This window comes from Pan troglodytes, chromosome 8 (assembly GCF_028858775.2).
Source record: "Pan troglodytes isolate AG18354 chromosome 8, NHGRI_mPanTro3-v2.0_pri, whole genome shotgun sequence".
Taxonomy (NCBI): domain Eukaryota; kingdom Metazoa; phylum Chordata; class Mammalia; order Primates; family Hominidae; genus Pan; species Pan troglodytes.
In genome coordinates this window covers 131,272,027-131,299,835 of record NC_072406.2, presented here as the reverse complement: position 1 = coordinate 131,299,835, position 27,809 = coordinate 131,272,027, and the positions used below count along the sequence as shown (strand labels likewise).

Genomic DNA, 27,809 nt, shown 5'->3' with positions numbered 1-27,809 from the left:
CTCTATTAAAATACAAAATTAGCTGGGTGTGGTAGTGCATGCCTGTAATCCCAGCTACTCGGGAGGCTGAGGCAGGAGAATCACTTGAACCCGGGAGGCAGAGGTTGCAGCGAGCTGAGATCGCGCCATTGTACCCCAGCCTGGGCAACAGAGCAAGACTCCATCTCAAAAAAAAAAATTTATATATATATATATATATATAATTCAAGGCAACAGTAGTTTTGTGATAAAACACAGAGGATTAACCACCAAAAGAATGATGTTGATGATAATTGCCACAGGCATTCAGGGAAAGGATGTGTCAGCTGGGGGTGTCAGAAGTGGCTGCACAGTGAGAATTTAGCTGGGCCTTCCACCAGATTCATCTGAATTTTCTAGGAGTCTGCCATGTGCCAAGCACTGTGCTAAGTGCTGGGGATATAGCAGTGAGCAAGATGGGCATGATCCTTGCCCTGTCGGGCTTCTGTTCTAGGGAGGAACCCAACCAATACCCAGTAAATAGATAAAGTAATTGCAATTTTAAGTTTCCAGTAAAAGGAAACAAGGGCCAAGACAGAGACATTCACAGTCATTGGGGAAGTCTTCTTGGGGAGGATGCCATCAAAGCCAGGAACTAAATAATCAAGAAGAGCTAGTCAGATATGTGTGGAGGGTAACAGCATGTCAATCAAGAGGACCGCATGTGCCCAGGTGAGGGGTAGCTTCTGGGGAGATGGAAGTAGACCAGTATGGCTAACACAGGGATGGGGTCCAGAGGAGCCCAAAAGGAGATGTCTGAAAGGAGGCAGGCATGCAGACCTGCAGGGGCACAAGCCACGTAGGGCCTTGTACAAATTTGTGTTTTCCTCTAATGAGATGGAAAGCCATGGAAGAGCTTTAAGTACAAGATGAAACAGTGGTTGGTGTTTTAAGAAGCATCACTGTTGATGCTGGGCAGAGAATGGACTGAAAGGAGGCAAGAGTGAGAGCGAGAGGCCAGTTAAAAGCAGGCGGGGGGAAAGGGAAGCTGTCAGACAGGGGCAGTCCTCATGCTTGGACTTTTGCAATGTCCCCAGATAAAGTTCCACATACCGTTACAGAGAGAGACTGATGAGACTGAAAAAGACCATCCCACACTTGTTAGTCTGGTTCTCATGATGAGTGCTCCTGGCCTGAATAAATATTTCCACCTAAGTCCTATAATCAGCCTGTGGGGAGCATTTCGTATTACAGTTTTTGTTGTGCTCTGTCTCAGTGTGCGTGTCCCTAAACCTGGAGATAAGGATTCAAATGCAAGTAGCTTATTTGGGAATGGAGATAAGGGAGGGGAACTAACACAGGGAAGGCAGCCAGTGAAGGGTGTGTTAAGTTACCTCCATGGTGACCAGGACTGGATCTGTGGGAAGACCCTGGGAGGTAAACGCCCCAGATAGTCCATTCGAGAGGTGAGGGAGCTGAGGTATTTCTACACGAATTCCCTCCACCCAGCCATTGCTGAGGGCTGCAGGCAGCGGTATAAATTCCCAAGAACCCCTGTCTTTCCTCAGGGGTGGGTAGACCAGGTTTCTGCAATTATGCAGAAAGACCCCCCACACAAAGATGCAAATCCTGGCAGCTGGAAATCTCTGGAGCCCAAAGAAGTGGCAGGGTCTGAGGATACCAGAGAGATGTGAAAGCTATACTCTGTGTCGTTGTTGTTTCACTTTTAAAATAGACCTCTGCCATATGGTGGCTCACGCCTGTAATCCCAGAATTATGGGAGGCCAAGGCAGGAGGATCGTTTGATATCAGGAGTTCAAGACCAGCCTAGGCAACAGAGTGAAACCCCTGTCTCTACAAAAAAAAAAATATTTTTTTAATTAGCTGGGTGTGGTGGTGCACACCTGTAGTCCTAGCTACTCGGGAGGCTGAGGCTGGAGGATCCTTTGAGCCCAGGAGTTTGAGGCTGCAGTGAGCCATGATTGTGCCATTGCACTTCAGCCTGGGTGACAGAGTGAGGACCTATCTCAACAAATAATAATAATATAATATAACAGACCTCACATGATGGAAGTAATCTTGCCTCTTGACAGCCAGGAGACCTTCAGAAGCTGTGAATGAGTTGCATGAGAAAAACGATGGTGGCCTGGACTGAGGTGGAGGCAAATGTAGGTGGAGACAAGACAGCGTCTCCTTTGGGTGCTGCTGGCCAGCACTGGGGAGGGAAGGGTGGGAACTGTAGGGGATAAAAGACATTTTTTTCTCATCCATCTCTAGATTCTCTAGATTCTGAGACCCTCTATAACCACAGACGGAGTAACAAGAGAAAATCATACACATTTATTGAATATATTTTACACGGCATGGACGCATCCACAGATGAAGACCCAAAGGAACAGGGAACCCTGTGTCTTTTCATGCTTAGTTTTGATGGAGTGGACAGTCATGCAGCAGTATGACTGGACAAAGGGGATGTGATCTAATGGCAATAAACTGAGGGAACTTAGCAAGGCCTGTTTGTTCATATTCCTCTCTGTATCCCTGTGTCTCCAGACATAAGGACATTCCTCTCCTCTGGGTACAGGCTGGGCACCCCTGGAATGAGGGCCTTCTTCAGAGGAAGGTCAGATGATTCTTTCATGGTCTGCTTCAGGGGAGAAGGGCAGGAGGAAGTCAGAAAGTGACCTTCCTGCTTTTGCTGTTTTCCAAATGCCATGGTGCTATATTTTGGGATATGGTGTTCTGAACCCCATCAGAATCAAGATGACTCCTACTTTCTGGCTTGAATGATTGTATGGACTGAGGTTTGGGGAAGTCGGTGGCGGGGAACAGATTTGAAGAAAGCAAGAGCTTGAGGTGCATAAGAGGCATCTGCGTGGAGATGTTGGCAGGCGGCACTCGGAGGACAGGCCTGGGCTGGAGACACAGCTCTAAAAGATGACAGGCTGCCAGGAGTTGGAGGAGAAAGAGGGATAAAGGGCAAAGTACAGAGGATATTTAGGGCAGTGAAGGTATTCCATATGATAATATTACAGTGGATACATGCCCTTATACATTTGTCAAAACCCATAGAATGTACAACACCAAGAGTGAACCTGAGTTTAAACTTGGACTTTGAGAGATAATGGCACATCACTGTAGAGTCACCGAGTGTAACAAATCTACCATTGCAGTTTGGGATGCTCATAGTGGGAGAAGCTGAGAATAGGGGCTATGGGAGATCTCTCTGTACTTTGCTCAATTTGCTGTGAACCTAACACTGTTCTAAAATATAAAGTTTGGCAGGGTGCAGTGGCTCTCACCTATAGTCTCCGCACTTTGAGAGGCCAAGGCAGGTGGATCACCTGAGGTCAGGAGTTTGAGACCAGTCTGGCCAACATGATGAAACTCCGTCTCTACTAAAAATACAAAAATTAGCTGGGCATGGTGGCACGGACCTGTAGTCCCAGCTACTCGGGAGGCTGAGGCAGAAGAATCGCTTGAACCCACAAGGCTGAGGTTGCAGTGAGCCAAGATCGTGCCACTGCACTCCAGCCTGGCAAGAGAGTAAGACTCCGTCTCAAAAAATAAATAAATAAATAAATAAAGTCTTTTTAAAAGGGTGGAGGCCGGGCACAGTGGCTGACGCCTGTAATCCCAGAACTTTGGGAAGTCGAGGCGGGCGGATCACCTGAAGTCAGGAGTTCAAGACCAGTCTGGCCAACATGGTAAAACCCTGTTTCTACTAAAAATACAAAAAATTAGCCAGGCATGGTGGCAGACGCCTGTAATCCCAGCTACTCGGGAGGCTGAGGCAGGAGAATCACTTGAACCCAGGAGGCAGAGGTTGCAGTGAGCCGAGATCGTGCCATTGCACTCCAGCTTGGGCAACAAGAGTGAAACTCCGTCTCAAAAAAAAAAAAAAAAATGGTGGAGGGAACGGGCTGCAAGGAGGAGAACAGCTCAGAAGTAAGCAAGCCAAGGTATGCCTGGGGGTGGGCAGAGAGGGGGATGACTCAGCCTAAGAAATTCACCCGAGGCCTAGTGGGTGGCATACACTTCCCAATCAGCCTGTGAGTGAGGGTTTATACGGAGACAGACTGAAAGGTGAACGAATCCATGGGGCTTTGAATCAAGGACAACTCAACTCCTTCCAATCCTGGGCTGCCTGCCTTCGACATTAACTTGGAACAGCACAAGACCATGCTGGAGCATGCTGGGGGTAAGTTTAGAAGGGAAGCCTTGGCCGGGTGTGGTGGTTCACACCTGTAATTCCAGCACTTTGGGAGGCTGAGGCAGGAGCATTGCTTGAGCCCATGAGTGTGAGGCCAGCATGGGCAATAGAGAGAGACCTTATCGCTAAAAAAAAATTTTAAATTAGCCACGCATGGTGTTGTGCACCTGTAGTCTCAGCTGCTCAGGAGGTTGAGGCAGGGGGATCACTTAAGCCTGGGAGGTTGAGGCTGCAGTGAGCTATGATTGCACCACTGCACTCCAGCCTGTGTGACAGAATAAGACTCAAAAAATAAAAATTAAAAATTGAAAAAAGAGGACTTGGCTGGGAGACAGGGCTTGGTTCCGAGACTTCATCTTTTCTGAACCCAGGAGAGAGCCAAATCTGGGGCTCCTCTTCAATGAGGAAAAAAAAGGAAGAAAAAAAAATGTATGTCTTTTGCCGTGGAAAGAGGAAGAACTCAGCAAAACCCAGAGTCCTGCTTGCCATCTCTAATTGCAGCCCCAGCTACCAGAAAGTTAACTTGTGGTTCCAGGGGCGTATTTTCCTAATCATCATAAAAATGAGCATATATCTTTTCATTTGCCTCCCCCTCAACTAGGTCCAATTTTTTTTCCCTCCCAAACTGAAAAGGGAGAATTTCAGTCATTTTCTCTTTTACTCATGAGAATAAGGCCAGTTCATCTCTTTCCCGTTCTTTCCTTCTTTCTTTCTTTTTCTTTCTTTCTCTCTCTTTCCTTTCCTTCTCTTTCTTTCTTTCTTTCCTTCCTTCTCTCTCTCTCTCTCTCTCTCTCACTCTCTCTCTCCTTCCTTCCTTTCTTTTTCTTTCTTTTTTTTTTTTGTTATCTTTTTTGTTGTGGTGGTTGTTGTCTCTTTCTTTCCGGGGAAAAATGTGTGTTATTGTTGCAATAGCTAGAGAAAGCTGAATAAATTTTTTTTCTTTTTTCTTTTTTTCTGAAATGGAGTCTCGCCCTGTAGCCCAGGCTAGAATGGAGTGACGTGATCTCGACTCACTGCAACCTCCGCCTCCCGGGTTCAATTGATTCTCCTGCCTCAGCCTCTCCAGTAGCTGGGATTACAGACATGTACCACCACACTTGGCTAATTTTTGTATTTTTTGTGGAGACAGAGTTTCACCATGTTGGCCAGGCTGGTCTCGAACTCCTGACCTCAAGTGATCCACCCACCTCAGTCTGCTAAAGTGCTGGGATTACAGGTGTGAGCCACCGCACCCAGCCAAAAGATTTTTTTTTTTTTTTCAGAATGTGTGTAGAAATCCTGCCAGCACTGCTTATTGACTCACTTGACAAACTTGCTCTGGGTAGTTGCTGCAAGCCAGGGATTAGCTGAGCCTTGGGATTCCAGGGATGAGTAAGACATGAGCTCTATCCTCAAGAGGTTCACAGTATTGTTAAGACCCAGACAAGGCAATAGAAAATTCCAATGCCATGTGACAGGAGCTGGGAGCGCTGACAATGAGAAGGGCATGGTGTTTTCTAGGAACCTGGTAGGGGTCTCTAACCAGGACAAGCTGGGAAAGTGGTCAGGGAATGCTTGGCAGAACAGCTGCTCCTGCCTCCTAAGGCTTATATTGGTGATCAAAAATCAATCGTGGTTATCTTTTGTTGGAATGAACAAAAGGTGGACTCTACTAGTCCTACCAGGGGAAGTCAGTTGCCACAGCCTGAGACTAGCTGGACACTTTGCAAATCTTAACAGGCCATCGGGAGGCTCTTGCATGAAATTCCTTCTGGGCCTCTGGGTCAGAGATTCTAGGGTATTTCATTTCTTTGGCAGAGATCAGCAGACCAGAAGGCCTACATGTACACTGGAAAGCCCCCAACCAAGGAATCCCTGTACGACTTGAGGTAAACTATTTAACCACAGGCAACTGCCTCAGCTTCCTGTTTGGTCAAGAAGTGATAGGCAGTGAAACTTCATCTCCAATGGCCAAAAGCCCTGGGAATTGTGCTGCTGTGCTCGGCCTCTCTGCCTGGTGTGAAGCAAACAGTAATGCTTTGTTGAGCTTGCCTGAAATGCCCATGTGAAGAATGACTGTTGAATGCTTGAGATTTATGGAGATAAAAATTACAAAATGTCTTAGCTTGATTTACATTGACGGAAAAAGCAAAAAAGATACCTATAAGGCAGTGCATTTTTAAGATGAAAATTAAACCATACATTAAACAGAAAATATTTAAAATGTCAGGCACAAGTTAATACAGTGGAAGTTAACTCTTTCTCCATCTGACAAAGATAACTTTTTTCAAAATTGGACCAAGCTATTGGACACCCAGGCTGGAGTGTGATGGTGTGATCTCGGCTCACTGCAACCTCTGCCTCCCAGGTTCAAGTGATTCTCCTGTCTCAGCCTCCCGAGTAGCTGCAATTACAGGTGCCCACCACCACACCCAGCTAATTTTTTTGTATTTTTAGTAGAGAGAGGGTTTCACCATGTTGGCCAGGCAGGTCTTGAACTCCTGACCTCAGGTGATCTGCCTGCCTCTGCCTCCCAAAGTGCTGGGATTACAGATGTGAGCAACCATGCCTGGTCAAGATGTCTTTCTAATCATAGCTAAAGTCCATCTCAGGTAGATGGGGATTTGATAGGTGTCTGACCATTGTGGTCACCCTTATTCCTCATAGTTAGCTTGCTTTATTTATTTATTTATTTTTTGAGACAGCATGTCACTCTGTTACCCAGGCCCTTATTCCTTATAGTTACCTTTATTTATTTTTTTATTTTTGAAACAGCGTATCACTCTGTCACACAGGCTGGGGTGCCATGGTGCAAACATAGCTCACTGCAATCTTAACCTCCTGGGCTAAAGCAATCCTCCCACCTCAGCCTCCCGAGTAGCTGGGACTACAGGCATGCACCATCATGCCCAACTAATTTTTGTATTTTTTTTGTAGAGACAGGGTCTCACCATGTTGTCTAGGCTAGTCTTGAACTCCTGACTTCAAGTGATCCACCTGTCTCGACCTCCCAAAGTGCTGGGATTACAGGTGTGAGCCACCGAGCCCTGCCCATAGTTAGCTTTAAAAGAAAAAACTGGGCTGGGTGCGGTGGCTCACGCCTATAATCCCAGCACTTTGGGAGGTAGAGGCAGGTGGATCACGAGGTGAGGAGTTTGAGACTAGCCTGGCCAATACGGGGAGACCCCATCTCTACTAAAAATACAAAAAGTAGCCGGGTGTGGTGGCGCATGCCTGTAACCCCAGTTACTCGAGAGGCTGAGGCAGGAGAATCCCTTCAACATGGGAGGTGGAGGTTGCAGTGAGCCAAGATGGCGCCACTGTACTCCAGCCTAGGTGACAGAGTGAGACTCCATCTCAAAAAAAAAGAAAAGATAAAAGAAAAAACTGGCAAGGTTTCCTGAGTCAAAGGACAGCCCAGACCCAGCAGGTGCCTCAAGGCAGAAGAGGTTAAGCTGCCCTGAACAGGTAGATTCCCAGTATCTTTCTTTCCTTGCCTGCATGTCCCTGTGGCTTCCAGAAGAGCCTAATTTGAGCCTGTTTGGGGATCAGCGTTTGCACAAATTCCTCACCCCTCACTCCTGAATGAAAGGAGGAAAAGGGCTGGGCATGGTGGCTCACGCCTGTAATCCCAGCACTTTGGGAGGCCGAGATCGGCAGATCAATTGAGGTCAGGAGTTGACCTGGCCAACATGGTAAAACCCCGTCTCTACTAAAACAAACAAACAAAACAAAACAAAACAAAACAAAAAAACCTGGCATGGTGGCACGTGATTGTAATCCTAGCTACTCGAGACACTGAGGCACAAGAATTGCTTGAACTTGGGAGGCAGAGGTTGCAGTGAGCTGAGATCATGCCACTGCATTCCAGCCTGGACGACAGAACAAGACTCTGTTTAAAAACAAAAAAGAAAGAAAGAAAGGAAAATGAACTTCATCACTTTGAGAAAAATAAAATGTCTTCAGAGCCTGTGCCAGTTGTTTGAAAATGTAGTATGTCTGCTTGTGGGGAAAAGAATAACTTATTTATACCACTTTCTCTGTATCTAGCACCCCACTACATCTTTTGCAGGCATTATCTCACTGTGCATGGCTGAAGCGGTAGATGCCATCATTACCCTCATTTCATACCTGCAGAAACTGAGGTATAGAAACATTAACTGGTCTAGTCACGAGGGATTCTGTGACGCCTGAGACATATGACCTGCCCTCCAAGACCATAAGTGACAGACCAAGAATTTGATCCCATGTCCTGGTGGCCCCACAGCCTGTGCCATTACCATTAGAGCAGTGGTTTCCTCTGGGGGTTCTCTTGTCCCCAGGGGACATTTGGCAACATCTGGAAACATTTTTCGTTGTCACAAATAAGTGGGTGCCTTCCTTTCACAAGCTTGGCAGGAAGACAGGAACAGACAGACCCCAGAGAAGGAAAAGAAGGCTGAGAGTCGCCCGGACACAGTGGCTCATACCTGTAATCCCAGCACTTTGGGAGGCCGAGGCGGGCAGATCATTTGAGGTCAAGAGTTCAAGACCAGCCCGGCCATGTGCTGAAACACATTGAAAACCCTGTCTTTACTAAAAATACAAAAAAATTTGCCAGGCGTGGTGGCGGGCACTGTTATCCCAGCTACTCAGGAGGCTGAAGCAGGAGAATTGCTTGAACCTGGGAGACAGAAGTTGCAGTGAGCCGAGATGGTACCACTGCACTCCAGCCTGGGTGACAGAGTGAGACTCCGTCAGAAAAAAAAAAAGAAGGCTGACAGTAGAGTGGGCCTCAAGGTGGTGAACATCAATTGCAGGGGCGGAACCTATTAGAAATGCTTGGGCAAAAGAGCACAGCGTACTGCATCAATGGACAGAATCCACAGTGAGGCCTGGTGCCTGGGAGTGGAGTACTTGAGATATTTCACTAAAGGACAGATGGTCAGTGCTCCTTCATGTCCTGACACAGCCCACATTTATAGTACCATCTCCTATTATGTCCCATCAAGCACATTATGCTCCAACAAATACTGTAGGAGGTCATACAATATTGCTTTAAGAGTTGGGGCACTTGGCCAGGCACGGTGGCTCACGCCTGTAATCCCAGCACTTTGGGAGTCCAAGGTGGGTGGATCACGAGGTCAGGAGATGGAGACCATCCTGGCTAACACGGTGAAACCCCATCTCTACTAAAAATACAAAAAAATTAGCCAGGCATGGTGGCAGGCGCCTGTAGTCCCAGCTACTTGGGAGGCTGAGGCAGGAGAATGGCGTGAACCCAGGAGGCGGAGCTTGCAGTGAGCCGAGATTGCGCCACCGCACTCCAGCCTGGTCGACAGAGCGAGACTCCATCTCAAAAAAAAAAAAAAAAAGAGTTGGGGCTCTGGCCTCACAGCGGTAATCCCAACATTTTGGGAGGCCAAGGCAGGAGGACTGCTTGAGCCCAGGAGTTTGAGACCAACCTAGACAACATAGGAAGACCCTTCTCTACAAAAACTAACAAAATTAGCTGGGCTTGGTGATACACACTTGTGATCCCAGCTCCTTGGGAGGCTGAGGTGGGAGGATTGTTTGAGCCCAGGAGGTTGAGGCTGCAGTGAGCCATGGTTGTGCCATTGCACTCCAGCCTGGATGACAGAGAGAGACCCTGTCTCAAAAACAAACAAACAAACAAACAAACAAAAAACAATAAAAACGAAAAGGAATGGGGGCTCTGCAGTCAGCTTTCAAGGTTTAAATCCTGGCTCCTTCCCTTTCCAGCTGTGGGACTTTGGACAAATTACTAAACCTTCCCAAGCATCAGTCTCCTCACCTTGGAAATGGGTATGATGAATTAAAAACAGTACCTGTGGCTGGGTGTGATGGCTCACACCTGTAATCCCTACACTTGGGGAGGCCGAGGCAGGCGGATCACTTGAGGTCAGGAGTTCGAGACCAACCTGGCCAACATGATGAAACCCCATCTCTACTAAAAATACAAAAATTAGCCAGGTGTGGTGGTGTGCACCTGTAATCCCAGCTACTTGGGAGGCTGAGGCAGGAGAATCACTTGAACCCAGGAGTGGAGTTTGCTGTGAGCTGAGATCATGCCATTGCACTTCAGCCTGAGTGACAGAGCAAGACTCTAAAACAAAACAAAACAAAACAAAAAACAAACCGAAAAAGCACCTGTGTCATAGGGTTGTGCAGACGGAATAGAGATACTGCATTCAACCCAGAGCGTAGCCCCATAGTGTGGTCACTGAAGATAACAGTAAACCAAAGGGACAAAGGTCACTAGTCACTTCCACCTGCCATCTTCCGCTTCACCTTCCCCAAGCAGCAGGATAGATGATTTCTCTGTGAAGCCCTTCTTGGCCCCTTTCTCTAAACCATGATAGCACTTCACTTGCACCTCTCTTTTATTTAATATAACGAACACTATGTGCCTGCTGACTGTGCTAATGCCTTTAAAATATGAATTCATTTATTCCTCACAAAAGCCCTTGGGGTAAGCACTAACATCATTTCAATTTTACAGATGGGAAAACATGCAAAGTAACTTGCCCAAGGCCACGTGCCTGCAGCTAGCAGAGCTGGTGTGTCAATCTCAGCTGTCCACACTCAACCATTATGCCTCTTTCACGCCTCTTAAAATGCTGAATCTTGGACTGGGTTTTTTTTAATGATTTTATCAGTATTCCTTGGATACACACACAGTTCCTCGGCAGCAGGGTCTGAGTGATCCTCTCCAGTACATGTTTATTAATGATTAAAATCACATTATTGGCTAGGGACGGTGGCTCACGCCTGTAATCCCAGCACTTTGGGAGGCCGAGGCGAGAGGATCACTTGAGGTCCGGAGTCCAAGACCAGCCTGGCCAACATGGCAAAACCTGGTCTCTACTAAAAATACAAAAATTAGCCAGGTGTGGTTGTGGGCACCTGTAATCCCAGCTACTCAGGAGGCTGAGGCAGAAGAATCTCTTGAACCCAGGAGGCAGAGGTTGCAGTGAGCCGAGATCGCACCACTGCACTCCAGCCTGGGCAACACAGCAAGATTCTAAAAAAAAAAAAATCACATTGTTAATTGATCCAATACCAGAGGGCTCTCTATTTGGTACCTAATAGGACAGGAAACAGATTACTTCAGAGGCTAAAATGGGCAGAAATCATGCAGGTAATCTAACTGAAGGCAGCCGCAGGTGAATGGGGCTACATGGAAGACGGAAAGTAATGTTACCTTGAAGCAGCCAGGCACGGTGGCTCACACCTGTAATCCCAGCACTTTGGGAGGCCGAAGCGGGCTGATCACCTGCGGGCCGATCACCTGAGGTCAGGAGTTCAAGACCAGCCTGACCAACATGGCAAAACCCCATCTCCACTAAAAACACAAAATTAGCCGGGCATGGTGGTGCATGCCTGTAATCCCAGCTACTCAGGAGGCTGAGGTAGGAGAATCACTTAAACCTGGGAGGCAGAGGTTGCAGTGAGCCGAGATTGCACCATTGCACTTTAGCCTGGGCAACAAGAGCAAAACTCCGTCTCAAAAAAAAAAAAAAAAGAATTGCTTTCGGAGCCAATTATGAGGCCCTCAAGTAATGTTACCTTGAAGCCTAACCCTGCCTATGAGCTGGCACTAACTAATGCATCTGAGCTTTAAAACTGAAACCAGGATGAGTGAGGTGAAATTCTAAGGGAACTCCACTCTGCTCTGTCGCTTTGACTTGCACCATGCTTTACATTTTTATAGTGAAGTTTAGTTATGAGCCAAACTGCCTGTGTGCAGGAACTAAAAAACACACGCCTACAATAGGAGAGCAAGGGGCCCTCCAGCATGGGGAAGGGAGAGGCGGGCGGCAAAGGGCTGTGGGCATAAGGAGAAGAGAAGGCGACCCCTTGGCTTGCCTTTGCCCCCCTCCCCACTCCCCTTTTGTTGACTTGAGCTACTGAAGCTTAAGTACTTTAAAACTGCAGGCTGTTGTGACAGTGGCTCATACCTGTAATCCCAGCACTTTGGGAGCCGGAGGATCACTTGAGGTCAGGAGTTCAAGGCCAGCCTGGGCAAGATAGCGAGACCTTGTTTCTACCAAAAAAACAACCCTGCAGTATGAGGGAGAAAAGGAGACGATGAGGGTGTGGATGACGTAATCTCACGAGTCGGCTAGGGAAAAGGTGCTGAGGCTGAACTCCATCAGACACACACGCTGGGTGGTCAGTGGTATGCAATTTCTGGGTTCTTGCCCTACCTCTCTGCTTCTAGCCAGTGATGTGATTTTGGGAAGGTCTCTCCATCTCCAAAAGGCTCAGTTTTCTGAGCCTTTTAGATCTATTAAATCACTGGAGTAGACTACAGTATATAATGTTTTTAGTCCCTATTTCTTCTACCTTTTTCTCTCTCTCTTTTTTTCTTTCTTTCTTTTTTTTCTTTTCCTTTTTCTTTCTTTCTTTTTTTTTTTTTGAGACAGGGTTTTGCTATGTTGCCCAGGCTGGTCTCAAACCCCTGGGCACAAAGTGATCCTCCTACCTTGGCTTTCCAAAGCGCTGCAATTACAGGCATGAGCCACCATGCCTGACCTTTTTCTAATTTGTTTTTTAATTGAGGTGAAATTCACCAAATATAAAATTAATTATTTTAAAGTTTACAATTCGGGGTATTTAGTTAATTCATAATGTTATACCCACCTCTATCTAGTTCCAAAACATTTTCATCACCACAAAAGAAAATCCTGTACCTACTAAATAGTCCCGGCTGGGCGCACTGGCTCACGCCTGTAATCCCAGCACTGTGCGAGGCCAAGGCAGGCAGATCACTTGAGGTCAAGAGTTCGAGATCAGCCTGGCCAACATGGCGAAACTCCGTCTCTACTAAAAAATACAAAAAAAAATTAGCTGGGCGTGGTGGTCACACCTGTAGTCCCAGCTACTCGGGAGACTGAGGCAGGAGGATCGCTTGAATCTGGGAGGCAGAGGTTGCACTGAGCTGAGATTGCACCACTGTACTCCATCCTGGGCAACAGAGGGAGACTCTGTCTCAAAAATAAATAAATAAAATAAAAAATAAATAAATAGTCAGTCCCCATGCCAGCTTCTCCCAGTCCCTAACAGTTGCTGATTTGCTTTCTGTCCCTTTGGAATTACCTATTTTAGATGTTTCATATAAAAGGAAACACACACTATTTGTTCTTTTGTGTCTGGCTTCTTTCACTTAGCTAGTGTTTTCAAAGTTCATCTGTGTTGTAGCATATATCAGTATTTCATTCCTTTTATGGATAAATAATATTGCATTGTGAACTACAGTATTTTTTTTTTTTTGAGACGGAGTTTCAATCTTGTTGCTGAGGCTGGAGTGCACTGGTTCGATTTCGGCTCACTGCAACCTCTGCCTCCCAGGTTAAAGCAATTCTCCTGCCTCAGCCTCCCAAGTGGCTGAGATTACAGGCATGCGCCACCATGCCCAGCTAATTTTGCATGCCCGGCTAATTTTGCAATTTTTAGTAGAGAAAGGGTTTCACCATGTTGGTCAGGCTGGTCTTGAACTCCTTACCTCAGGTGATCCACTCACCTCAGCTTCCCAAAGTGCTGGGATTACAGGTGTGAGCCACTGCGCCCGGCCTACAGTACGATTTTGAGCTCCAAAATGATTGTCTCCTTTTCAATCATCTGCTAGACACAGACATAATTAAAACCAATTAAACAAACACAAGGAAGGTGTGAGGTGAAATAGTCGAAACATGTGTGTCCCCACACATCCAAGGCAGTCCTTTCCACATCTGGGGACTGGTACCCAGGGTGGCGCCTAGTGGTACCTGAGATGATTTTAGAAAATATACTGGGCTGGGTATGGTGGCTCACGCCTGTAATCCCAGCACTTTGGGAGGCCAAGGTGGGAGGATCACCTGATGTCAGGAGTTCAAGACCAGCCTAGCCAATATGGTGAAACCCCATCTCTACTAAAAATACTAAAAAAATTAGCTGGGTTTAGTGGTGCACGCTTGTAATCCCAGCTACTCGAGAGGCTGAGCCAGAAGAATCACTCGAACCAAGGAGGTAGAGGTTGCAGTGAGCCGAGATTGTGCCACTGCACTCTAGCCTGGGCGACAGAGTGAGACTCTGTCTCAAAAAAGAAAAGGAAAAAAAAAAAAAAAGAAAGCCAATTTAAAGAAAATAGTAAGTGATATTTGGTGATAAGAAGACTTGAGAAACGAAGTTGCTAATTGAATGACTAGTGATTGGAAAATACCAACTCAGACCGGGTGCAGTGGCTCATACCTATCATCCCAGCACTTTGGGAGGCCGAGGTGGGCGGATCACTTGAGGTCAGGAGTTTGAGACTAGCCTGGCCAACATGGTGAAACCCCATCTCTACTTAAAATACAAAAACTTAACTGGGCATGGTGGCAGGCGGCTGTAATCCCAGCTGCTCAGGAATCCCAATTACTCATGAAGCTCAGGCAGGAGAATCGCTTGAACCCGGGAGGCAGAGGTTGCAGTGAGCCAAGATCATGTCACTGCACTCCAGCGTGGGCGACAGAGCAAGACCCTGTCTCAAAAAAAAAAAAAAAAAAAAAGAGAAAAGAAAATACCAGCTCCAAGATTGCAATTTGTCACACTTACTGTAAGGCCAAGGTGTGATTTTTATCTATGTTTGATGTGGTTGCTTCAAGTACTATGCTCACCACTGAACACTTGGCTTCATTAATTGACAAAAACCAAATTTTAAATTTGTCCCAGTTTTCCCAATTTTGGGAAGAGAGGCCAAATGGAAGACCACACACAATTCCAACGGATTTCAGGCCAACAAAGCCTTGATGTGTCTAGCCCACTTAGCTTATTAACGGCCTAAAACTGCATTTGTAATTAATTCCATTTCATACAGAAGCCAGAAGTCTCTACCTGAGGCTGAAATAAGAAAGGGATCCTGTCACAGAAATACTAGACACAGTAATCCACACAAGGTTAACAAACAAAACAGTGGTAAATATGGAAACAAATACCTAATGCCCCGCCTGGATTCGTTCTTTTAAGGTTGGGGCGACAGTAGGAAAACCACGTGTCACTTGCCCAAGCATTCAGCCCTAAAGGGAATTTCTCCCTCAGGGTCCCCAGGAGGCGGGGAGGCGGTGGCTCCTCCGGCCCCGCCCCCCCACCAGCAGAGGGCCCGCTCACCACCCCGTAGGCCCCGCCCCTGCGTCTCTGCCCGCCCCGTGGCGCCCGAGTGCACTGAAGATGGCGGCTGCTGTAGGACGGTTGCTCCGAGCGTCGGTGAGTGGCTGTCGGCTGGGGACAGGCGTGGAGACACTGGTGGCTCCGGGAACGTGCTTCTCAGACAGGACCCCGCGCTTCTGGGCATGAGGGCCATTCGCCCTTCTTGGAGGGTTTCCGCGGGTAACGGACCCAGAGGCCTCCCTCCGGGAAGGTTCCATGCGCCTGCGCAGAACCGCCCTTCCTCACTCCGTCCTCGCGGTCTCTTCCCCGAGTCCCTCCTCTTTAGGCGTCCCCGGTCCCCAGGCCCATCTCCACTTAAGGTCCTGGCCCTGATTCTGCCACCGACCCTGTGATCTTGGGCAAGCGCCTTCGCCTTTCTCAGACTGTGTACTTAAGATGGAAAGAATGATGCCTACATCAAGGCGTTGCTGTGAACAGCCCCTTAAATACTGGATAAAAACGCGCAAAGTGCTAAAAAACTCCCAAAGGCTTTCCCTCCCAATCCCACTCCCGCGTGTTTCTGCTGCTGTTTCCTGCTTAACTGTGGGCAATGCGTCGTGCTCTTTTGGTACACGGCTTTCTCTGGTGGGGTTCAACACAGCCCCTTTCGTTCTCCTGAGTCATTTTGAACATTAAAGTTGAGCAAACCGGCAGAGTGCGGTGGCTCACGCCTGTAATCCCAGCACTTTGGGAGGCCGAGGCGGGCAGATCACTTGAGCCCAGGAGTTTGAGACCAGCCTGGACAATAATAGTGAGACCTTGTCTCTAAAAAAAAAAAATAGCCGGGCATGGTGGTCAGTGCTCCTGGGGAGGTTAAGGTGGGAGGATCACTTGAGCCCAGGAGGTCGAGACTGCAGCGAGCCGAGATCGCGCCACTGCACTGTAGCCTGGGTAAAAGAGCGAGACTCTGTTTCAAAAAAAAAAAAAAAAGTTGAGTAAACATGTCCCTTGAGCCTTTAACAGACTCCCAGAGGCTGAATTTGGCTCTTCTTGTTTACTTGTCGCTGGTGCTGGAGGGGCCTTGTTTTTCTAAGAAAAACCTTGAAATGGTAGAACATACTCAGCAGATAGTGCTGGGAAAAGCCTGCACAAGTCCCCTGGCTTCTGAACCCTGTGTTGCTTTAAGCGCATGGAGTTTCTGTTTTTTTTTTTTTTTTTTTTGAGACGGAGTATTGCTCTGTCGCCCAGGTTAGAGTGCAATGGCGCGATCTCGGCTCTGCAACCTCTGCCTCCCGGGTTCAAGCAATTCTCCTGCCTCAGCCTCCCAAGCAGCTGGAATTACAGGTGCCCGCCACCGCCGCCTGGCTAAGTTTTGTGTTTTTAGTAGAGATGGAGTTTCACCATCTTGGCCAGGCTGGTCTCGAACTCCTGACCTGGTGATCAACCCGTCTTGGCCTCCCAAAGTGCTGGGATTACAGGTGTGAGCAACCGCGCCCAGCCGGTCTTTGTGTTCTTATAGTTCCTCTCCACCTTCCAGTCTCCTAGGAGAAGGAAGCAGAAGGGAGTGTTAAGAACATGCAGATCCAATCCATGCTCTTAGAGTTTGGGGTTTGCTATTTGGTTCACAGGAACAGGGACAGCTGAAACCACCGTTGGCACGATGCCCTTTCAGCCTTCAGTCACCAGTCCAGGAAAACTTTCTAATAAAAAGTTTCTCTTTCCAGGTTGCCCGACATGTGAGTGCCATTCCTTGGGGCATTTCTGCCACTGCAGCCCTCAGGCCTGCTGCATGTGGAAGAACGAGCTTGACAAATTTATTGTGTTCTGGTTCCAGTCAAGCAAAATTATTCAGCACCAGTAAGTGTTATGTCATGTCTTGGCTGGAGCCAGGTAAAGGAAAAATGAACCATCGTCTCTGGACAGGGGCTCTGAACCCTGGCCAAACGTTAGAGTCACCTGGGAGCTTTCAGGAACACAGCACTGCCCCCGTCCCACCCCAGACAAGTTAGTCTCTGGGGTGAGACCAGGATGTGCCGGGTGATTCTAACGTGCAGCCAGGGTTGAGAATCACTGAGGCAAACTGCCCTTGTCACATTTCCATGTTGGTTGTCAGAGCTTCTAATCCACTGTGTTGAGGAGGGTGTTACTGGGAGCTCAGATGCCTTCTGAGTCTAGTGTGTCTGAAGAGCTGTGAGTGGTGGGCAGCCTGTGGGGACCTGAGAGGGCAGCTGCTCTAAGATTCAAACCTGTGTACTGGCCCCAGCTGGCCACTTAGGAACCAGACCTGTCTAATGGTATCTGTAATCTGAGTGAAATTTAGCTGTTTCTTGAGATTTACACTCCCTTCTCTAGGATATGGGCTTTGCTAAGATCAGCCTCAGATAATGAGTGGTAGTTGAAAATACCTTGTCTAGATTTGACTAGCCTTTGAAAAAGCACGTATTTAATATGTAATGGTTTGGGGGGATATACTTTAGTAAAGCCTTTGTTTGTGGGCAAAATGTTCTAAGAGCTTTCGCAATTTTACTACCCTGGAGCTTCAAAATATTTCTAGTAGTGATGTGATACCACAGGCTTAAAACTTTACTCCACTGGTTTCGAATCCTCATCCCCAGCAGCGCCTCCTGTTTCTGTTCATGGCGGTGTCAGGCATTTTGACATTGGAACTACTCTGTCGCTCATTCCTGGGTAGAAGCAAGTCCTTTTCAGTTTTGACACATCTCTTGCATCCATTCCTTTCTGTTCTTTCTGCCCCATCCCTCCCCTCAATACGTCTAAGATCACTGAAATCGAGGCTGGGCACAGTGGCTCACACCTGTAATCCCAGCACTTTGAGAGGCCAAGGCAGGCGAATTACTTGAGGTCAGGAGTTCAAGACCATCCTGGCCAACCTGGTGAAATCCCGTCTCTACTAAAAATACTTAAAAAAATAAGCCGGGTGTGGTGGTGTGCTACTGGAATCCCAGCTACTCGGGAGGCTGAGGCAGGAGAATTGCTTGAACCTGGGAGGCGGAGGTTGCAGTGAGCCGAGACCATGCCACTACACTCCAGCCTAGGTGACAGAGCGAAACTCTGTCTCAAAAAAAAAAAAATCACTGAAACCACCTCCTAACATGTCTCCCCCTTCCTCCTGCTCCTCTTTCCCTCCTGCCGGACTAATCTTCCTAAAAACCCCCATCTCAGCCAGGCACTGTGGCTCACGCCTGTAATCCCAGCACTTTGGGAGGCCGAGGCTGGCAGATCACAAGGTCAGGAGATCGAGACCATCCTGGCTAACACGGTGAAATCCCCTCTCTACTAAAAATACAAAAAATTAGCCGGGCGGGGTGGCGGGCGCCTGTAGTCCCAGCTACTCGGGAGGCTGAGGCCGGAGAATGGCGTGAACCCAGGAGGCAGAGCTTGCAGCGAGCTGAGATCGTGCCACTGCACTCCAGCCTGGGTGAACAGAGCGAGACTCCGCCCTTGACTCTGTTATCTTTCCTGTTAAGAAGACCCAGCAGCCTGGTATTTAAGGACTGTTGCAACATGGCCTTCAACTATTCCTGCCTGCTGCCTGCTCTTCACTCCGTACTCTTAGACACTCTCTGTTCTCATTAGACTGCCACACGCTGCTCCACACACATGTCCTGTCTTCCTTCCTGCTGTTTCCTACATGCCATCTGCCCCATCCCATCTAGACTTGACAAAATCTGAACCATATTTAAAATCCATCTCTAGTCTCATGTCTTCCTTAATTCTATCCCTACTTTGTCTTCCTCTTTTTAGTTTCCGTAGCACTTGGAATTGAATTTGTGCACAATCTAAAACTATAGAAGGAGAAATTACAGTTGGCCCTCTGTATCTGGATTCTGCATCTGTGGTTGGTTGAATCGAAAATATTGGGAGGGAAAAATGGATGGTTGTGTCTATACTGAACACAAAGTCTTTTTTCTTGTCATTCCCTAAACAATACAGCTTAACGACTATTTACGTAGCATTTACGTCGTATTAGGTATTATGAGTAATCTAGAGATGATTTAAGTATACTGGAGGGTGTGTGTAGATTATATGCAAATCACCACTTTATGTAAGAGACTTGAGCATCTGTAGATTTCGATATCCTAGAACCAATCCCCCCACAGGTGGCAAAGGATGACTGTGCCTAAGATGTACAGTTGAACCGAATGTTTTGATTTATACTAAGCACTTTATACTACTAATTAATTATGAGAAGTTTAAATAAAATCATAGGTGCTTGACATAGCAAATGATGAACTCCATATGAGTGTGGGTTTTTTTTCAGGTTCCTCATGCCATGCACCTGCTGTCACCCAGCATGCACCCTATTTTAAGGGTACAGCCGTTGTCAATGGAGAGTTCAAAGACCTAAGCCTTGATGACTTTAAGGGGAAATATTTGGTGCTTTTCTTCTATCCTTTGGATTTGTAAGTGTAATTTCTATGATGCTTTTGTGTCATTCTGAGAGCAAGCACATATCCTGTTCCCGCACTGAATTGTCTATCCCTAGATACCCTTGTGAAAGGAAGGATTCTTTCTGACCCTTTATCACTGATGGCCTTGTTGATTACAGCTGGGATCTGTAGCTTGTTTACAAGTGATAAACTTCGGGGGTGGGATAGGACAGCTTTCTTTATAGTACACCTCTGTGCTCTGGAGCACTGCTTCCCTAAGCCAGTCTATGAAAAAGTTTTCACTGGTCTGGGGAAAAATGAGAAAAGTAGGCATAATAAAATGATTTTTTTCAAAAAGCAACTTTATTGAACTGTAATTTTTTTTCTTAAAATATGTGTTCCCTTTCCCCATTTTTTGATACAATTCCTAAAATAAAAAGGTGAGGGGAGGTAGTAGTACTTTTGCCAGCACAACACTACAGTCCAGTGAGGATGGTAAACCATTTTGCCTTTTTTACCCTTAGCAAGTTGAACTAGTTGTTAGACCACTAATTGTTAAAATCCTTGTTTTTAAATGCTCTAATGAGAATTTCTATCCTTTTTTTCCAGCACCTTTGTGTGTCCTACAGAAATTGTTGCTTTTAGTGACAAAGCTAACGAATTTCACGACGTGAACTGTGAAGTTGTTGCAGTCTCAGTGGATTCCCACTTTAGCCATCTTGCCTGGATAAATACACCAAGAAAGGTATAGCATTGTACCCCTAGCTTTTGCTCTTACAAACTTGCTTGGAAGAATCTAAATTTCTAGCTATGCTGCTGGACTATCAAGATCAAATTACGCAAGGGTTGGGTTTTTTATTTTTATTTTTTGAGACGGAGCTTCACTCTTGTTGCCCAGGCTGGAGTGCAATGGCACAATCTCGGCTGACTGCAACCTCCGCCACCTGCGTTCAAGCGATTCTCCTGCCTCAGCTTCCCGAGTAGCTGGGATTACAGGCATGTGTCACCACCCCTGGCTAATTTTGTATTTTTAGTAGAGACGGGGTGTCTCCATGTTGGTCACGCTGGTCTCGAACTCCTGACCTCAGGTGATCCGCCCACCTTGGCCTCCCAAAGTGCTGGAATTACAGGCATGAGCCACCACACCTGGCCTACTCAAGGTTTTTTTTGTATTATTACTCTTCCATGTCTGTGTTTGAGAAAATTAGTCTTTAAAAGAATGCTTTAAGAATTAGAAAAAGCAGCTGGGCGTGGTGGCTCACGCCTGTAATCCCAGCACTTTGAGAGGCCGAGACAGGTGGATCACAAAGTCAGGAGATTGAGACCATCCTGGCTAACACGGTGAAACCCCATCTCTACTAAAAATAAAAAAAATTAGCCAAGTGTGGTGGTGGGCGCCTGTAGTCCCAGCTACTTGGGAGGCTGAGGCAGGAGAATTGCTTGAACCCAGGAGGCGGTGGTTGCCATGAGCCAAGATCGCACCACTGCACTCCAGCCTGCGCGACAGAGCGAGACTCCATCTCAAAATAAATAAATAAATAAATAAAATAATAAATAATTAGAAAAAGCATCTGTAGTCCCAGCTACTCAGGAGACTGGGGTAGGATGATTGCATGAGCCCAGGAGTTTGAGGCTGCTGTGAGCTGTGATCGCATCACTGCATTCCAGCCTGGTGACAGCGAGACTCTGTGTCTTAAAAAAAAAATTGGAAAAGGTCTGTAGTATTAGCCGGGTGTAAATCTTCCTTCTGCTTCTTTCTAGCTGTGACCTGGAACAAGTTACTTAGGTTTTTCTTGCCTCAGTTTCCTCATTCTGATAGTGTCTTCTCCAGGGTGGTTTCGAGGAGGCAGTAGGTTAATAGAGTAAGCAGTGCTTGGCCCGTTGTTGAATTACTGTTACCTATCACCGTTATTGTTGGTCTCAAACATTGTGGTACGTGGTCAAGAATGTTGTGAGGCCACACATTCTAACAGTCATGTTTGCATTTTGATTAGAATGGTGGTTTGGGCCACATGAACATCGCACTCTTGTCAGACTTAACTAAGCAGATTTCCCGAGACTACGGTGTGCTGTTAGAAGGTTCTGGTCTTGCACTAAGGTAAGATCCTGTTTCTGATGAACTTAAGATTATTTTTCATGTTTAGTATCATTCTACTTCTTAGGGGATTTATGTAGACCTTGGTAAAGCATTTTTAAAACCAGAAGATCCTGGCTGGGCATGGTGGCTCGTGCCTGTAATCGTAGCACTTTGGGAGGCCAAGGCGGGAAGATCACTTGAGTTCAGAAGTTCAAGACCAGCCTGGGCAACATAGTGAGACCTCATCCCTATTATATTAAAAAGAATTAAAATGTATAATAATCAAAAAATCCTTAATTTTAGTCTTTAATAAACACTGATAAAATGCCTCCTGCAAGGGTTGGCGGTCTCTCAGAAATGCTGAGACATGCATGTCCCCTCCACCACCTTGGGTCTCTTTCTGAAGAAGGCTGTCTGCGTCTTGAGGCCACACTGCTCCATACTCCCTATGTGGGAGCCACTTCCATGGGGACACACACCTGACATTGAAGCCATCAGACTCTTTGCAGAAGGGGGGACTAGCAGGGTAAGAGGTAGTCTCTTGGAATGGTGACCATCTTCAGCCCTGGAACCAAACAATCCTTGGTTTGAGTTTTTCTTTTTTTTTAACTCAGCTACTTAATAGCTGTGTGACTTTGGGTAACTGATTTGATTTAACCTTGTTGAGCCCCAGTTTTCCCATAACTAAAATGAGGTGGTACCTCAAAGGTGGGTGTGAGGATTAAATAGTGACACAGCTAGAGTTTTTAGCATAGTTACTGGCAGCAGTAGTTAGGATTTCTGCCCCAGAACATCATTTCTATCTGTATTCAGTCCCTTATTAAACCTTTATTCCTTTGAGTGTGAAAAGCTTTCAGTCCTCAGCAGCCCCACATTCAAACACAACCTTCCTGGGAGGGATGAGAACTTGGGTCTTAGAATTGGCATCTTGAAGTCTGCTGAGAATAGGAGTGAAGGAGGGATAGGGCAGAACTTGACCTCCAGGAAGGAAGAGAGGGGATCCCCCTTTGATATGCTGTGCCTCACAGTTTTGCTGGGGGCTGATCAGCTTAAAGCCAGCTCACCTGGCCGGGCGCGGTGGCTCACACCTGTAATGCCAGCACTTTGGGAGGCCGAGGCGGGTGGATCACGAGGTCAGGAGATCGAGACCATCCTGGTCAACATGGTGAAACCCCATCTCTACTAAAAATACAAAAAATTAGCTGGGCGTGGTGGTGGGCGCCTGTAGTCCCAGCTACTCGGGAGGCTGAGGCAGGAGAATGGCGTGAACCCGGGAGGCGGAGCTTGCAGTGAGCTGAGATCGCACCACTGCACTCCAGCCTGGGCAACAGAGCAAGACTCTGTCTCAAAAGCAAACAAACAAACAAACAAAGCCAGCTCACCTGCCTCTCTTGTAGGTGACCTCTGGCCTGCTCTTTCTTGGGTTACACCTTGGATTTTAGCGCTGAGTGGCATCTTAGAGTTTGGGCCTTTTTTTCCTCTCTTTTTTTTTTTCTTTTCTTTTCGAGACGGTGTCTTGCTTTATCGCCCAGGCTGGAGTGCAGTGGCGTGATCTCGGCTCACTGCAGCCTCCATCTCCCGGGTTCAAGCAGTTCTCCTGCCTCAGCCTCCCGAGTAGCTGGGATTACAGGTACACGCCATCACGCCCGGCCAATTTTTGTATTCTTAGTAGAGATGGGGTTTCACCGTGTTGGCCAGGCTGGTCTCAAAACTCTTGACTTCGTGATCTGCCTGCCTCGGCCTCTCAAAAGTGCTGGGATTACAGGCATGAGCCACCGCACCTGGCAGACCAATTTTTTTTTTTTAACTTTATAGAGATTATCAAACGAATGCCTAGGTCTTTCAGAATTGTCAATGGCCAGAGAAAGGGTACTGGCTATTTTTCTCCTACGGTCCCTTTCCCTATGAGAACTCACTAATTTTGCAGTTACCTCTGTACCCGTTTTAATATTGAGATTAACAAGAGAGAGAAGCTGAGTCTGGCTTATAAGATAAAGACTTTTGGGAGTCTATGGGCCCTGCTCTGTCCCAGCTCTGCCTCACCTTCTATTGGTGGACTTCAGCTGGCTGCACCCTCTGGGAACAGTTTCACCTCAAACCCCAGGCTCCCAGTGCCTGACCCAGGGAGGGAGAAGCATCTTTTACCCTGAGTTTTCTTTAACCTGCCTTTTCCATGAGTGATTGATACCTGAAATTTCCACATCCTTTTAAGACAGACTGTTAAAACCTGTAGGTTAAATAACCGGACACAGTGATACACACCTATAGTCACGCTACTTGGGAGTCTGAGGTGGGAGGATCAGTTGAGCCAGAAGTTCGAGGCTGCAGCCTGCTGTGATCACACCTGAGAAGAGCACTGCACTCCAGCGTGGGCAATATAGTGAGACCCTATATTTAAACCAAACAACCAAAAAAACTTCTAGGCTAAACATATCTGCATCTGTCACAGTAACACCAACACAGAAGATAAACACAGACCACTGTGGTAGCGTGGTTCATCTCATTACATGCTGCAACATGATTAAAAGTGATGGGCATGGTTTTCTGTTTTGCATAGACTTAGAGCCTATACATTCTTTCTATGAAGATTTTTCCCATGGGATTTCCCCCCATTTACCCAATAATTCATTCATAATAAACAGTTGTTGAACCTAGATAAAATACACCTCTGTCTCTTCCCATTTGCCTATAAGTTTCTTGCCAAGATGTGATACAGCAGCTCAAAGAATGCTTGCCAAGTCACTAATAGTCTTTGCTCTCTCTAGTTCAGTGACTTTCCGATACTGTGTAACATTCAGGGCACTATGTGAACTTGTAAGTGTGACCATACCGCATGTTTTATGGTGACCTGGTCCAGTACTGCCTTTGTTAAAGCATCTGTCATCAGTAAGAGATGATAAGTTTTTTGCACAACAGTGAAAACCCCACCTTTAAGCATATGATTACGCTTAATAAATATTTTATTAAAAGGAGAATTAAAGACCTAAAAGGGAAGAAGTTAGACTGTTCTACTTCTGGTACTGTTGAGGCACTGATGAGGATAAATGATCATGCAGAGGTCTCTTCATAATTGACCCCAATGGAGTCATCAAGCACTTAAGCGTCAACGATCTCCCAGTGGGCCGAAGCGTGGAAGAAACCCTCCGCTTGGTGAAGGCGTTCCAGTATGTAGAAACACATGGGGAAGTCTGCCCAGCGAACTGGACACCGGATTCTCCTACGGTAGGTTTTTTTCCCCAAAAGCAGTGAGGTCCATGTTCTCTCAGCCTCGAGAGCTATTGACCTGAAATATCCACAAAAGGGAGCCCACTCTTGGAGCAAGCGTGCAGATGATGTGCAAATGGGTGAAGCTGCTGTGGGGTAGAGGGGGTGGGGTGGGGAGCCAGGAACCAATTATCAGAGACAGGCAGGCCTTTTTTTTTTTTTGAGACGGAGTCTTGCTCTCGCCCAGGGTGGAGTGCAGTGGCGCTCTCTCAGCTCACTGCAAGCTCCGCCTCCTGGGTTCACGCCATTGTCCTGCCTCAGCCTCCTGAGTAGCTAGGACTACAGGGTGCCCACCACCATGGCTAATTTTTTGAATTTTAGTAGAGACGGGGTTTCACCATGTTAGCCAGGATGGTCTGGATCTCCTGACCTCGTGATCCACCCGCCTTGGCCTCCCAAAGTGCTGGGATTACCGGCGTGAGCCACCGTGCCCGGCCTAGAGACAGGCAGGCCTTAATGAAACTTTCATCTTTATGTTTTAAAGGAAATCTTTAAAAGTTTAAAGAACTTTAGGTTAAAAATTGGGAGATTGCCACTCACTTTTGGGACTATTATTATGGTAAAGTCACAGTTACCTAATTAAGCTTTTCTATTTTCAGATCAAGCCAAGTCCAGCTGCTTCCAAAGAGTACTTTCAGAAGGTAAATCAGTAGATCACCCATGTGTATCTGCACCTTCTCAACCGAGAGAAGAACCACAGTTGAAACCTGCTTTTATCATTTTCAAGATGGTTATTTGTAGAAGGCAAGGAACCAATTATGCTTGTATTCATAAGTATTACTCTAAATGTTTTGTTTTTGTAATTCTGGCTAAGACCTTTTAAACATGGTTAGTTGCTAGTACAAGGAATCCTTTATTGGTAACATCTTGGTGGCTGGCTAGCTAGTTTCTACAGAACATAATTTGCCTCTATAGAAGGCTATTCTTAGATCATGTCTGAATGGAAACACTCTTCTTTCTTAGCCTTACTTGAATCTTGCCTATAATAAAGTAGAGCAACACACATTGAAAGCTTCTGATCAACGGTCCTGAAATTTTCATCTTGAATGTCTTTGTATTAAACTGAATTTTCTTTTAAGCTAACAAAGATCATAATTTTCAATGATTAGCCGTCTAACTCCTGCAATGAATGTTTATGTGATTGAAGCAAATGTGAATCGTATTATTTTAAAAAGTGGCAGAGTGACTTAACTGATCATGCATGATCCCTCATCCCTGAAATTGAGTTTATGTAGTCATTTTACTTATTTTATTCATTAGCTAACTTTGTCTATGTATATTTCTAGATATTGATTAGTGTAATCGATTATAAAGGATATTTATCAAATCCAGGGATTGCATTTTGAAATTATAATTATTTTCTTTGCTGAAGTATTCATTGTAAAACATACAAAATAAACATATTTTAAAACATTTGCATTTTGCCACCATTAACTGTTGGATCAGCTTATTTTGGGCTCTCCTTTCCTTCTCAGATTATCAACAAACATTTATTGAGCATTTACCTCAGGGGCCACAAAGAGAATAAGATGCTGGTTCCACACTCAAGGAACTCGGTTTAGGGGCAAGACAGATAGGGAAACATTTTCTCGTTGTTTCAGTAAATCCTTGAGTGCCTACCCCGCACCAGATGCTGTTTTCCAGGCACAAGAGCGAACAACGGACAAACCCCTGCTTTTAAGCTCTTACATTCTAGAGGGGAAACGCCTCATACCTGTAGTAAAAGTAGAGTGTTTGGAAGGAAAATAATGTGGAGTGAAACTGCTGAAGCGGAGTTGTAGGTGTTCTAGATGGGGTTGTCAAGGAAGGCCTTAAGGGAGAGCCTCTCTGGATCAATTTTCTCATTGTAAAATGAGGACAATAATTGTACTTAGGGTTTTGATGAACATCGAGGGAGAGAAAACGCGTAGAAAGTGAGAGTATTATGGGGATAAGAGACTTCTAGGCAGAGGGCAGGGAAAACACAAAGGCTGTGAGGCAAGAGTGGGCTCAGAGCGGATGCAGATTTACTAGGAGGCCAGTGACTAGGGCTGTGGTGGGGGTCCCAGAGTGCCTTTTGGCCAGGCCAAGGACTTTAGGTTCTGTTCTGGGGTGGGGAATGTCAGGAAGGATTTGAAAAGAAGAGTGACATCAACTTGTTCTAAGAGAATCACTCTGGCTCCTTTGTTAAGACTGGACATAGCAGTCCAAAGTGGGGAAGCAGGCCAGCGGGCTGGCTTTGTGACATCCTGGAGGGTAGAGACAACAGAATAGAACAGCACGCTACATACTGCACTGGTGCTTAGATGGATTTCTGTGGCATAAGGGTAGAAGTGGAGGGGGCACGTTACTCAACTCGGAGGGTCAGGGAAGGCTTCCTGGAAGAGGAGATAAACCCCTGGAGGTTAAGAAAAGTGAGCTAGGCAAACTGAGCAAATACAGAAGCAGAGTCATACAGGCCTGAAGGACGCCATGAGCCGATTTCCTGTTCCTGGAGGCGCAGGGCAAGGGAAGGAATTGGCCCGCTGGAGGTTAATGGCCAATATGGAGCACTTCTGAGGGCTCAGTGCTGTGTTAGGGATGTTTTATCTCCTTTGATCAGAAACAAAACCCTGAGATAGGTACAATTGTTATCCTCATTTTGCGGGTGGGAAAATAGACTTTGAGATACTGACTTGGCGAGGGTCACACAACTAGATGATGTGCTGGGTCCCCCAGTCCTGGACTCCGGAGGCCCCCTGAATGACCTAGGCACACTTGTGGCTTCCGTGAATTTAAGTGTACACAGCCCCCGCCTGCCCCTGTGCTAGGGAAGGGCAGGTGGGAGGAGGAAGGGAAG

The 27,809-nt window shown here is 46.6% G+C and overlaps 1 protein-coding gene and 1 long non-coding RNA gene across 4 annotated transcripts; one reads left to right on the top strand and one right to left on the bottom strand.

Moving 5' to 3' along the window:
- Positions 1 to 2,283: 2,283 nt before the first annotated feature.
- LOC107966851 (uncharacterized) lies at positions 2,284 to 15,303 on the bottom strand. Of its 2 annotated transcripts, none has more exons than XR_010147032.1 (3): positions 15,109 to 15,303; positions 12,112 to 12,214; positions 2,284 to 2,903 (listed from the first exon to the last, which is right to left on the bottom strand). It is a non-coding gene; the product is annotated as an uncharacterized LOC107966851 (long non-coding RNA). The 2 variants fall into 2 exon arrangements; XR_010147031.1 differs by lacking the exon at positions 12,112 to 12,214 and adding an exon at positions 13,677 to 13,774 and having other exon boundaries at positions 15,109 to 15,281.
- On the top strand, positions 15,269 to 26,404 carry PRDX3 (peroxiredoxin 3). Of its 2 annotated transcripts, none has more exons than XM_003951770.6 (7): positions 15,269 to 15,376; positions 16,984 to 17,116; positions 19,542 to 19,683; positions 20,260 to 20,395; positions 21,645 to 21,748; positions 24,784 to 24,949; positions 25,591 to 26,404. In XM_003951770.6, exons 1-7 carry the CDS (start codon positions 15,341 to 15,343, stop codon positions 25,642 to 25,644), a joined length of 771 nt encoding a protein of 256 aa, XP_003951819.1. In that variant the 5' UTR covers positions 15,269 to 15,340; the 3' UTR covers positions 25,645 to 26,404. The 2 variants fall into 2 exon arrangements, 1 of the variants encoding a protein (XP_003951819.1); XR_010147030.1 differs by having other exon boundaries at positions 15,280 to 15,376; positions 24,698 to 24,949.
- Positions 26,405 to 27,809: the final 1,405 nt, after the last annotated feature.